The 14174-nt window shown below is 30.5% G+C and overlaps 1 protein-coding gene across 2 annotated transcripts; it reads left to right on the forward strand.

Annotated features, from left to right (window-relative positions):
* Nucleotides 1-1264: 1264 nt before the first annotated feature.
* Nucleotides 1265-7027, forward strand: LOC134232990 (peroxisome proliferator-activated receptor alpha-like). Of its 2 annotated transcripts, none has more exons than XM_062714984.1 (7): nucleotides 1265-1493; nucleotides 1810-2297; nucleotides 3065-3162; nucleotides 3889-4033; nucleotides 4873-5066; nucleotides 5614-5974; nucleotides 6439-7026. In XM_062714984.1, exons 2-7 carry the CDS (start codon nucleotides 1820-1822, stop codon nucleotides 6651-6653), a joined length of 1491 nt encoding a protein of 496 aa, XP_062570968.1. In that variant the 5' UTR covers nucleotides 1265-1493; nucleotides 1810-1819; the 3' UTR covers nucleotides 6654-7026. The 2 variants fall into 2 exon arrangements, with proteins under 2 accessions (XP_062570968.1, XP_062570969.1); XM_062714985.1 differs by lacking the exon at nucleotides 1265-1493 and adding an exon at nucleotides 1719-1770 and having other exon boundaries at nucleotides 6439-7027.
* Nucleotides 7028-14174: the final 7147 nt, after the last annotated feature.

Consider the following 14174-nt stretch of genomic DNA (forward strand, 5'->3'; position numbering starts at 1 on the left):
TAAATGCTCTCATGCACAAAAGTGCACGAGTGCAATGAATTACTTTGAGATCAGTAAATGCGTATCCAAAGTTGATCAAATTTTGTCTTTGTCTTCGCTTCTGGGGAAAACGCAGGCGTTATTGACATGCTTCATTCAAAATCCAGCGTTTACAACAAGCCCTACATTCAGTTGCGGTCGTTTACACTAAAGCACTGGATTTAATGTGACCTGGATTTTGAAGGCATATTATCGACTTTCACCGAGTATACTGAATAATTGTACAGACGGTTCAAAATAGAGATCAGTAGTAAAACAGAAGGGAAAACTGATATGATAACGCATTCAAAGAGGATTTTTCTCAATACTGTTATTTGAAATAGAATTAATCTTTAAATGATAATCAAAAATTACAAAAATATGAAATTTTTAAGAAACTTGATTTTTCTTTAAAAAAAAACTACCAAATGAGTGCTTCCTTTTTTAGTCATCATAAATCGTTAACGGTAACTGTATCAGTAGAACGCTCGATCCGTAATCGGAATGTATTGGATTCGAACCTCGGTCACGACTGACCTAAATCGACAAAAAAAAGGCAGCAACTGTTCCTTTGCCAAGAGCTCGGCACTTTAAAGTAAACGTTGCGAGTCTTTTGGTGAGACATTGGCATGATAAAGATCCCTCGATCACTGCTCAATGACCCTGAGTGCCGGTGTAAAATCTAAATTTGATGCCTTATACCAGATTATTGTGGTATGTCTCTCTTTGAGTGAAAAATTCTCTTAAATTAACATACAATATAGACATTTGTCATATGGTTGCGCTATTCGGACTCTTGTCATTCCAATATTTTTTCAAAAACAAGTAAATTTATTGTCTTATATCAAGAAATTCCTGTTTGAGTCAAAGCCTCAAAAGGAATTTTAGATATCTATAATAAGCATCATGATTCTTGTGACATGTATATGCAGGAGTGGAATTATGTAAGTCCAATGTGATATATCTCCGTCAGATGCACTTAAGACTGCATTTATTATCATTAAAACTAAATTATTCTAGAAACATATTGTCATGAAATAAGAAACGATTAATATATTTGAAAAAAGAAAATATATATTTATATATGCAAAGAGCTCACATATAGTCTGCTGAATATATGGTATCTCAGATTGAAAACCATACATTTAAACAGCATCGTATTGATTTTACAACTTTACACTGATAGACATGCAGAACAAGATTTTTCACTTGTTCCTATGTGTAGCGTTATACTCAGTGAAATATGCAAATATATACATATACACACCACTGGATCACTTTTCTGTACTGAGCAAAAATGTTGGCCGAGTTCCAGAAAAAAAGTCTAGCTCATTGGTGCGCAGGTCAAACTTATTTGGGTTATTAAATTGAGGTGCCGATATAAATAACACCATTTTGTTAGAGGAAAGATCGCGAGTGAGCATGTTTATAAAACAATTCAATAATTACGGATGTAATACAATTTCGTCGACCAGGTAAATAGAGCAAATTATTAATTTCAATAATGACATGAGGACTTATAAATATTATTTTTTAATTTTTATTTTAAAATAATTTATTATTGTATATAATTGTTTTTGCACTTACGGCCTTATATTGAGAACGAATATTGCAGGGTTAAATCAATAAAGATTTATTTTCTCTTTTTAAATCGTGAAGTTTGAATCGAATAAATATTCGAGTTTTAATTTAAACTGTCGTTTTTTCTTGTTCCTTTTCTTTAATTAATATCAGTTGATATATTAGTGATTGGTAAATATTTTTATTCAGAAATAAAACATTATTTTTCAGTTGATACACAATGGTGCATGGATTAACTATGACAAATATACCGTATGCATCGGAACTTTATATTGATGGACCAAAAATGACAGATTTATCAAGTCAAGCCGATAATCAAAATTCTTATCCCATCAAACATAGCGTCATGGTACCATTAGAAAAATTGATGAAATTACAAACAGTGTGCTATAATTATGACCAGTTCCAGAAAGCAAGAGAAGGAGCAGAAAATGACGTAATATTAAATGTGACGTCAGTGGATGGGTCTTCAGACTCATGCAGTAATTCTACAAAATCTGAAGCTGATGAAATTGATGTAGAAATGTTGGAGGAAAATTTTTCTGAATCTCATGTTAAGGACAAAAATTCTATGTCACCTCAACAAATAATGGCCAATCAACATGACACTAACCGTGAAAGCATAACGTCTCCGGTCAGTGAAGCTCCCGCACAGTCTCGTAAACAATCTGTCTCTGGTAAAGGCAAAGGACGATCTGGTGAGTTAACTATTTTTTCCCTCTTTTTGAAAAAAAGAAAAAGTTTAAAATGAACCATAATGAACTAAAGACTAATTTGTCATAGAAACCTAGGTAAAGTTCTAACTATCAATTAAGGATAAAATACAAATTTTCAAATATGGAGATTTAAAGGTACAAGATACCATGTAAGTTAAGCGAAAAAATTGAAGATAAGAATGATGAATGATCTCAAAAAATTAAAAACGATACAAATCTGTGAAAACGTAAATACGGAAATTCCAAATTGAACAAATACACTTAAAATGATGTAAGCAAAGATATGTAATATTTCTATCATTACAAAAAATATTCTTCTTTTTTTTTTAAAGAAGAAGAATATACTTGCAAAAAAGGAAACAATAAAAATATTTTTAAAATATAAAAATTAATGAATATTAATGTGTTAAATTTTAACTGTTATTGTATCAAGTATCCATTAATCAACATCATTTGAAATATTTTTTACCAGTTAATTTTTTTTTCTAAAAAAAAAAAAAAACACCTTTCATGCAAATTCATTGTAAAATTGAAAATATGTGGTAATTGAACACAACATTTCATCTATCAAAATCTGCATTTGAAACTCAATCACAATGAAAAACACTTTCTTTTTGGAATACTTTATTAATCAGAGAAATAGATATTAAATGTTTGTTGAAATAAATACATACATGTAACTATTATTCCATTTAAAAACAAACACACATATTTGAATTAAAATGTTCATCTTTACTTTTTTTCTTCAGTGAAATCAGAATCTATAGATGGACATATTTTGTGCAAAATATGCGGAGACAAGGCTTCAGGCTTTCACTATGGAGTGTTTTCATGCGAAGGGTGTAAGGTATAACAAGACTATTATAAACTGTTAATTTCTTTATTTCTTTGTATCTTTACAGCACATCAGAATACAAAATTAATGCTTACGATTGTACACATATAGCATGTATAATTGTATAACAATCCACGGTGAGTTTGAATAAAAAGGAAGTACAAAAACGTGTTTATTCTCCCTTGATTAAAAAAAAAATTCGATATAAGGTTTTTTGATTTTTTTTAACTTTCGTATGACAGCAATTTTAATTAATTTACAAAGACTAGATTTTTTTTGCATTAATATTTTTTCAAATATATTTCAATCTATGGTGATGATACTACTGGGAAAAAAAGGAAGAAAAAATCTAGAAACTACCTAAAATAATTATTTTGACATATCCTTGAAGCGCCGAATTCTAAAACGTGTTATTATTTTTTTTTTACATTATTTTATTTTTAAACAGTATTATGAATATGGCATTTTTTTCTAAATTCATTAAATAAAATTAAGCAGATTTGGGAGAAGAGAAGGGTGTTTTCACATTTTGTATTTCATTCTAAATCTTAAAGTTCTAATGGTCTGCCTTTCTTTTGTAATAAATGTTTGAATTTTAATTTAAATCTTTCACAAAAAATCAATATATTTGCATGGAATTATATATGTTATTTTATATAAACTATCTTAAAAGGATGAGAACTATTAATTTTATGCCATCAAAATTTAAATATTTCTCTTGTATTTCTTTTTTTTTAGGGATTTTTTAGACGAACAGTTCGACAAAAACTCGTGTATAAGCCGTGTGAAAATCCAAACGGCTGTTTAATCATGCGGATCAGTAGAAACAGATGCCAGTACTGTCGCATGCAAAGATGTATATCTGCGGGCATGTCTCATGAAGGTAAATATGCATGAACACGCCCAGTGAAATAAATTCTCATATTTATATAATATATTTCTCATTTTTTTTTTAAAAAACACTTCTTTAACATACATGTAGCCGATGATTGGTATAGGAAATGAATCTGAAGTTGACAGAGTATTGCTGTTATCCTGAAGTATACAGATCAAAAATCAAGAAAAAATCAACAAAATAAAAAATAGTTCTCAAATTTATTAATTAAAAGAAAATTATAAATGTTCACAAATAATTATAATGTCACTGAAAATTTGATTAAATGAGACTTTTGCTTACCCAAGGTTCTTTTTCTTTATTCAAAAAGATCAAGGCAAGTTAGACTGTGGCTCTTTTCCGGTTCTTAAATGAATATTACATGGCTAATTATCTCTTCTGGTTTAATCCTACAGTATAATAAGCAAATCTGAAATCAATGCCCTCTGATGTTACAGTATGATATAACAAATAACCGTATTGATTTCCAAAGCTCTTGTAAAAGTTAAGTAAAAATGGACAAATTTCAAATTGTTCTTGTCTACATGTGTGGACCTATAGCTAACTTACATATATGTCCCATGTCGTGTATATATATTTGGTCCACGTTTGCACTGAATTTAGAATTTGAAAAAAAAAATTATTAAAGATATTATAAGGTTTTTTTTTGTTCAATTGTTACATATATGTAATCCGCATACAATTAATAAAGATGTATAATCACTTTCTTTCGATCTTTATCCTTTTTTTTTCTTATATGCTGTTGTTGAACTAACCTGCCTTCAACTTTAAACCAAAGATAATAAAAAAACCTTCGATGTAAATGCAAAAATAAACTCATTTTACAGCGGTGAGATTAGGAAGGTGTCCTAAAAAAGACAAGCCAAAGAAAATGGATTTTTTTAAACTACCTCAGAATAAGCATGGAAAAGTTGATATTGACAAACAGATTCGATCGGAACAGATGGTTTTGACGATACACGATGCCTTCCGAACAGCTATTAAAGATTGTTTAGCATCGACAAGATCGACCTCGTTCAAAGTAGGTGTATCTACTCAAATAAAAAAAGCCCTTGTCATTCTTGACCTTCAATGCTTTGTTAATCAAAGTATTTAGGTCAGAGTGGTACCTGGTGATTAATTAATGATATTTATTTCAATGAGTTCTGATTGCATATGAATATTATTCCGTCAAAGCACGGAAGAAATCAAATGTTTAACATAAATTCAAAATAGCCTATTTTTAAATAAAATTATAATAGATATTAGAAAATGAGTTATTTAATATGTACACAATCATTCCTAACTTTTTAAAGTATACAAGAATTGTTTAAGGTGAAAAGAGTGCTTTTTAAAACATAAGAAATGATTTCAATTGTATTTTGATGATGTAATCCTATATTTGTCAGGTTTGTTTATTTTGGTATCACATGCAAGGCTTAAGCTTTTTTAAGTATTGCCAAACTTTTCATAAATTTGAAAGTCTTTATCAATTCAATATTCTGGGGTGAAGAAGTGACCTAAAACTAACAATAATTGATAGCTTATGCTCAATGTTTCATTTTATATTTCATCAATTTTCATTGCAGCATCTCAAAATAACGTCTGAAAATGAAGCAAGAAAATTTTGTTCTCAGTATGTGACGGACATGGTGCGTTTCGTCTCAGTTTTTGCACGTGAAATACCTCAATTCACTCAAATGGACATAAGTGACCAAAAGACTCTCATAAAACACTGCATTCTGGAATCCATAATCATTCATAGTGTTAGCCTTACTCCATCAGACATTGAAGGACCGGTCAGTTGTTGGGAAGAAGGTGACCCAGACTGTCATGGTCCACTGACCAAACTGATCTCTGAGGTCGTCTCGTGTGCACAGAAGTTACATGCTTTAAGACTGACCGAGGTGGAACTTGCTATACTGACAGCCATGCTTCTGTTCTGTGCAGGTAGGTATTTTTGTATTAATTGTTACAGATAACAGGATTCTATTTTGTTTCTTATATTTCTTGCCTATTTTAAGGCCTTAAGACATTGATTTATCGAGTTGGAAGTAGGCATTACAACATTGTTCATTCATTCTTCACAATGGCTTAAGTAATATGATTACAACAAGTATTTGATTTATCTTCATGCTCATCTTTAGCATAAATCAATAACCTGAAAAAGGGACAGCTTGTAAGGACTCGATTGTATTTATCCTCCTTTATGGACACTGGTTCACGTGTCCTTATAACGAAGAACGACTTATTTTACTATAAATTCCTTGCAAAACGTCTGTATATAATTTATACACCTAACGCCAGGTCACGAATGAACATAACATTCAATAAATTGTTATCTTGCGACGCTATCCACCCCATCCCTTATTAATTAATTTTTATTAAATATTAATTATAAATGTTAATTTCAGATCGTGAAGACTTGAAGTGTTCGGAGATCTTGGAGAAAATGGAGATAGAACTTTACCTGGCTCTCAAATGCCAGTTCCTGTTAAACCATACTGACAAAACCTCGAATTTATTTCCTAAAATTGTGGAAATTATATGCAGCATTCGTGCTATAAGCACTGTTTACATGGATGACATCATGAACTCTAAAGTTGAAGTTGATGATACGGTATGCTGACGAATAGCTAAGTAATTCTGACACGTGTTTATTCCGTCTGAAAGTTGTCTTTATTTTCTTTTTATTAAAAAAAAAACTAGTCCATAATTTAACCCGTAACAAGAGACGTAGAGCGGAAATTTCCGCATGTCAGAACTACATTGTGTTAACCTCATTACCAGCTTTAACTGGTGGGATCAGGTCAAGTGTTCCAATTTCTGTTACATTAGTTTATTTAATATGTTTACACATTTGTCTTCTTGTATAAGGTATTTAAAATACTGAATTGATAACGATATCATATATGCTGTTCTTGAAATGATTACTGATCTGCTTTTACGTGTGTTAAAGATGTATATTTATTGATAAATAAAAACATATCATTTGTTACCAGAAAGTTCTTTGCTTTAATCTATATAGTAGAACAAATATATACAATGGTAGATCAAAATTTCTAGATATGTTGAATGCAAAACGCGTAGGGTGAGACGACTAACAAGTTATATAAACTTATGTTCACATAGAAAAAAGTTACAACAAGATTAGGTAAATTTTCGCGGTTGATTATTAAACAATAAAATATTCATTTTTAGCTCACCTGGATTTTAGAATAAAGAAGATTTTCGAAAATCGTCAGTTGTTCGTCTGTGTTTGTCTGCCTGTTAGCTTTTCATTTTTTTTCTTTTTTCTGTAAAATAAATAAACATACATGTATTTCAGCACAAATTGCCTCAGTGCATCCATGGTAAAAAAAAACCAAAACAAACTCAAGTTTACTCAAGTAAAAGGACCAGTCGTTTTCAATAAAGGGAAGATTATTGAGAATTCGTTGTTTTAGCATCTTTCAAAAATCTCTTTATTGGATCCACTGAGTCAGAAAAAATAAAAACTGTCATAATGTGTATACAAATTTGCTCAATTCATGCTTCGTAGAAAGGGATGTGACCACAAGATGCGAGCAAAGTTTTACGTATTAGAAATATTCAGCAAAAAAGAATCCCTCACATATTTTTCTCAAGAGTTTCAAAGGTATCCAGGTATTTCTAAGGGACCATCTCAAAATAAAGGTACATTTACTATAGGATTATATAGGAAAGTGCCAATTTTTAGCACTTTAATGCAAATTATACAAATACTACATAATTTTTCGTTATGGTACGGAAGCATCCTCAAATAGCCACGGGATATATGGCAGGGCCACAACAGTTTACCATAAGAATACAATGGTAATTTCTGACTACTGTGTATGATATACTTAGTACTTCATGTTTAATATTAACATCTTCAAATAACAACTCGTATGTGGTTAAGAACGTTGAGTCCTAATAAAACAAGTTTGGTTGATTGGTGTCCTTTATCTTAAAGTCTGGATCATGCATTTTGAACAAACTGCTGAGGCAAATCTTACGTAGGAATACATATTGAAAATCTGATGAGCGTTATAGCCTATGAGCCTGTTATTAATTTCTACGTGCCAAGTCAAACGTACGGCTTTGACACGTGAATGTCCTTAATTTAAACGCAGGCTTTGATTGCAATTTTATATCAATATGCCAATCCATTTTGAACGCAGTTTACTTCAATCAGGAGTTATATGCACAGTTCAGGGAAATCTGTGTTATGGGAGATCGAATTTCGCTTAGGTGCATATAGACGGATTGCATTGCAGAAAGGGTTATGGTTTATCTAGGTCAATTTTCTCTTTGAGTTCTAAATTTGTACTGACATTATTTAAAGGAAATCCAATCTAGGTCATCGATCTATTATCTAAATTGATATTATTGTCAAAATATTTTCTAACGAAACCACGAAGGCCTTTCACTTTAATATCATAAATGATATGACTGTTCAATTGTTTTTAACCATACTATAAATAATAAAATGAACATTTAATCATGAAAATTTTTATTTTATCTCCCATTTAATCAATTTTTTTTGCTCTGTCCATTCGCCTGCCTGAATGCTTGTCAGCAATCTTTTTAACTTAATATGCCCATAACATTTGATTGGTTGGAGCTGTGAATGTTATATTTAACATGTTTATTCCTTGTCAAATGACTATTTTGGGGTATCATCATACTTGACATCTTGACTTGGAGTTTTTCACGTTTTGATCCAATTTTGCAAACTTTACTTAACTTATTGAAGTGAAAATCGAACCTTCAAATATGCCTCTTTTGAAAGAGTTTCCTTTGGTTCCAACAATGGTTGGTTTTAAGACTTTCACGTTTCACAGATATATTTCTAGTGACAAGATCTTCCCTCGTCTGAATTGTTGGCTAATTTTTCCGATATTTCCCAATCATGACAGGGAGGATATGGCGGGTGTGACCAGTCGGCAGGGGATGCTCAATCATCCATGGCACCTGACCCAACCTCTGATGTTTTGGAGGTCCGTGTTTGCACTGCTCCTACTTGTGTTGTTTAATGGACTTTTGGGCTTCAATACTGTTCGATATCTCATCATATTTCACTCGTACCAACAACATTGACATTTTGTCCATGACCTTGGAGTTTGGTACACTTTTGAAACCTTTACCTTTATCATAACCTTGATTCCGTTAACGCTAGGTCTTTGAATTCATGTTTTCATGAATGTTTTTCTAGTTATTAGACCTCCACATTTGGCGTAATTAACTTTGTCATAAAAGGCAATATTAGGTGCATTGCAGGAGGATTCATTACCCATCGACAGGTCACACCCGCCCTGTGCTGGTCGTCATGATCAGACATGAACAATAATTATCCGTATAAATTAAAGTTGTAAATAATGACCTAACAATTATTGGAATGAAAAACATCAGTTAGCATTGGACTTAATAATAGACTGTAATTTCTGACAAAGTCACTATATCGATCAAGAAAATTGCAAAAGGATGTTTTAAACGTGACTGTTCATATCTGTGTTTTATCAATTTGTTTGTCAGTAGCTTATATCGTTTAGAAATTATTCGTATTTATCCTGCAACTACCCCTTGCATTGACCTAATAAAGGTAACCTAATAAACCAAAGCTTTATCCGGTCACTGCCCTAATAAAGCCTCGTGCATCATGTATATTGCAATGTTTACGCCATGGCGTCATAGTTTCAACTGCAGAGATGTGCCGAAATCTGTCGGAAATAGCATGTTTTGGACGTTCAAATGTAAAGAATATGTTGCAGGATAAACAAAATACATGATAACTGTCTTGAAATACAAACGATATTTGGGCTCGGGTCGAAAACGTAAGAGTGCTCGGCAAGCCTCGCCCTCTATCACGTTTCCTTACCCTCGCCCAAATATCGCTTATATTTCAAGGCAGTAACCATGTATTTTAAATATATAGCATGGTATTGTGTGTCGAATCAAATGGGAGACAAGAAGGCCATATGCAGGTTATAAATTCTAACAGCTTTCTTTTCACCATGAGAAATGATTATTCAATTATATATTTTTTTAAAGTCGTACGTTTTGATGTTACTAACTTTTAGTAAAAATTATTAATTTTTTTTTTTTTTGAGATCGTTGTTTCTAAGTTTCTTAACATGACGATCTATTTTTGACTTACACCACACTTCTAGCATATACAGTAGCATTGTACGTTTGAAGGTTTTCCCCTTTACTGAAGTTCACAGTTTTATATTTAATAACCTTCATACAGGTCAGTGAACTCTATTTTTTTTGACGATTTCTTCTGACAAGAGAAAATGAAAATAGAAAAAGGAAACGAAATTAATTTGAGTTTATTTCGTGACATTTATGTCATTTTCAAATTATAAAACAGGGGGAAAATATGTTTGTTTGCTATTAATAGCAATGTAAATAGATTCTATGAGGACATCGTTGGTAGGTGGTAAACGGTTCAGAGAAAATAGGGCGTGTTTTGTTTACAAATATAGCTTTAGATGACCTTGAGAGCTTGACACGCATGTACGCAGATAAATGGGTCAGAGCAGCCGAAGCTTGGAGAAAGTAATTTCACAAAAACGTAGGAAAAAATAATTTACAAATGTATTTGAATTTTTTAATTGAAAGTGATAAGTTTTTTATCATAATAAGCTTTGTCATAACTACTTCCATTAAATTGAAAGGATTCTAATTACTAGTACTTTTTAACTAATTATGTTCTAAATGAAATTATAAGATCTGGCATCTTTAATTACATGTGTATGATGTATTGGAAAATATTTTTGACAGATTTTTTATTGCTAGGAATATGCTCAGAGTTGATTCCAGCGGAAAACATTGACTTGCAATACTAGTATGTAATTAAAAGCTATGCAATTCAAACAATTTCTATACTTATCAAAGAACAGAACGTACGCAACAATTGTTGATATTAAAGCTAAAATTATTAACTAAGGAGCAAGACTAAAATCGTATTACATGTGTAACATTTGATACAGTATCTTATTTGTAGTTGGAGAAATCTTGTTAATTACAATTTCTATTTATATATTTGCCGAAACAGTATACAGTAGATTACATATATATTATACATTCACCATGCAATGAAGAATAAAGATTCAGAGAAACAAAGAGTGTTAAAATTATTTGAAAATTACTTGAAATTATTGCACAAGATTTTAAGATTCACAAATTTTCTAAAAATTCAAGATTTGACGGTTATCGGCCAACTTCAGTATTGAAAATATAATTATGTATGTATTTGTCTTTTTTATGATAAAGACATATATAATTGACAAAGTATGTAATCGATCTCCTTCATTTTCGATATCGTTATGTAAATAAATACCGGTATATTTTGAATTAATCGACGACTCATTGTGCTTAGAAATACTTTACATGATTTTTAAAAAAGAAATCATGAAATTAACAATTAATACAACCAAAGGAAACAATAAAATGAAAAAAGATGACAATCGAAAAATAAATTAATGGTGAAGGTGACTAGTGAAAGGTATATTAAATGATAAAGGAAAGTTTTGATAGCTAAAAAAATAATAAAGGTTAAATTTTTACTGATATCTAAATACATTGTAAGTGATTAGATGACTACTGAAAGCTAAATAAATGATCAGATTACTATTGATAACTTTAAAGGATGAAAGGTATCATTTTTATATTAAACAAAATAAACAATTCAACTATGATACTTCTTTTATTTATTCTCTGAAATTAATTTGAATTAATTATGATCGCCAAGCATCTGCCATAATTAAAAGTAAAGTAATAAAAAGGGCAGAAGTGACATTCACAGAAAACGTTTTGTGAATTCTTCTGAATTAAACATAATTTATTTTTTTCATTATCTTTCTAAATGAAACAGGTAATAGGATTTTTTTTAATAAAAGAACGATATTTTTTCTCTCTGTACATTCTTACTTGCATAATTTTGATTATTATGAATTGAAAAAAAAAAAATGAACTCAAACTTAATTTTGTGGGTTTTTTTTTTTTTCAAACAATTGCACAATTATATTACGAAGTATTGAGTGAGCTATATTTTTTTTATATTATAATTTCTTGAAGATAGAAAGTGGAACAGTATTTGCACAGTATAATATCTATTGTTTAACATGAACTAAAGTTTTAAGTGTCTCAAAATTAATGTTTATCACTCAATGAACAGTACTATGTAAAGCATACACAATAATCAATAAAAAGTTGTTTTTTTTTAATCAGAAAATGTTTTATTTTTGAGAAACGATAAACTTAAATCCAAATACTAGTAACTTCTTTAGGTTGCCATTTCTAACAGTAAATTGTTTCTTATTATATGGAGGCAAGGGAAAGCCACTACCACCTTTGCAAACCTGCAGAACAGTTGGAAATTGTAAAGAATCGAATTAAAGGGTTTTCAAAACCACTTTTTTCTATCTATTCAAGGTTAATTTACTCTTGTTACTTTTAGCTCTCAACCTTTGCAATAACATACGATACAGCACAACAAAATAGTACTTGTTTTGAATAAATTAATCTATTTAGCTGACTTATATGTATGTTTAAGAACGGAACCCTCGACTGATCTACTTTGACAATATAAAATGATTCTTAAACAAAATTGTGTGTAATATATTCTGATAGTTTGATTTAATGTATTTTTTGTATCTTTTGCAGCTTTTAAAAAACAAAAAATTATGAGACTTAATTTCGTCAGTACAGTACCAGTTCATAAAATTTTTAATCCTCTGGTGTTTTCAATATCAAATGTAAAATCACGGATAAACGATGATTTTGCTAGCAGAATTCGAAAAAGGATTTTAAAAATTCAGGTTTGAAAAAAGCTGCGTAATTTGGGATGCTAAAAGAAGCAGTAAATCTTATCACCGACTCTACAATAAAAGTATTTATGGTGATGCAAGAAGTAATTGAATATATGTGTGTTTGTGAGAAAGATACATGTAAGAAAACAGTATTTAAGCTCAAAAGTCCTTTCAAACCGAAAGAGAGTAAACACGAACATCGAAAACATCAAAGATGGGATCAGGTGCCAAGGAGGAGAGAGCATCCCCCACCGGACCGCCACAGTCGCCATATATCTCTTGTCATTACTCGCCCACTATATAAACTGATTCCATCTCTGATGTTTCCGTGGTTTCGTGTTTTTGCTTCGACAAGAATTGTTTTGTTTCTGGAATTATGAGATTAAACACCGTTTATTATTTTTACCTTTTATATTCATCCGTATTATACAACACATTCACTAAATATAACTGTTAAGAGTAAAATCCTTAAAATCGAAAATAACATAGTTCTTTTATTGTTTGCACTTAGACGTTTAAGAAAAAAAATAATGATCAAAGATAATTTTAAAAAAAACCTTTTATGAAACTTTCTCTTTGCTTCTTAAATCTAGAATGAACATAAATCACCTTGAAATAGATACAATAGTAGTTTTATCGAAGTATGCACTTTTCTGATAGAGTGATGTGTACTTTTATTTGTCCGTACTATAAATGTAGATATGAAAAAATCCTTTGTCTAGACTTCGTTTCCTTATATGTGAATCATTTGGACTCTCTCTCTTACGAAATTCACCATTCTTTCTCAATATGTATTACATTGACTGTTAACTAAAAAAGAACATACTTGATGTATCCATTCCCAGACATCTTTTGAATATTTTTCAGATATAAATTGGCAAATTTTGCTGGTTTTAAAAAAAGATAACGAGACAACGAGAAAAGGTTTAAAGGAATAATATTCCACATAATTTATTGCAAAAATGAGAAAGGTACATGTACCTTTATTGGTTTACAAGATTATCTCTGTCTGATACCTGACCCATATCGTACTTAAGATTCGTTTAGTATGTACTTTTGCAAAGGGCAAAGGATTTTTCTTATCGGAAATTGTCGATGCATTATAACATCATGAATATTCACTTTTATTCCCTGCATAATGTTTTTATTTATAAAAAGTACATAATCGATAAAGAATTGACAATTACTTCAGTGCATAAAATGTGATTATAAAGCCAAGCTACTAATATTATAGATAGCACATGAAAGAATTAAAGGAAACAAATGTATGAAAGGTTGAAAATTTAAAGGTTACACATGTGTTTTTTAAAGGTCTCCGCCAGGGACAGTCTTGG

The sequence above is a fragment of the Saccostrea cucullata genome, unplaced genomic scaffold (genome assembly GCF_032062105.1).
Source record: "Saccostrea cucullata isolate Sc308-1 unplaced genomic scaffold, CSIRO_AGI_Scuc_v1 ctg56, whole genome shotgun sequence".
In the NCBI taxonomy this organism is placed as follows: Eukaryota; Metazoa; Mollusca; class Bivalvia; order Ostreida; family Ostreidae; genus Saccostrea; species Saccostrea cuccullata.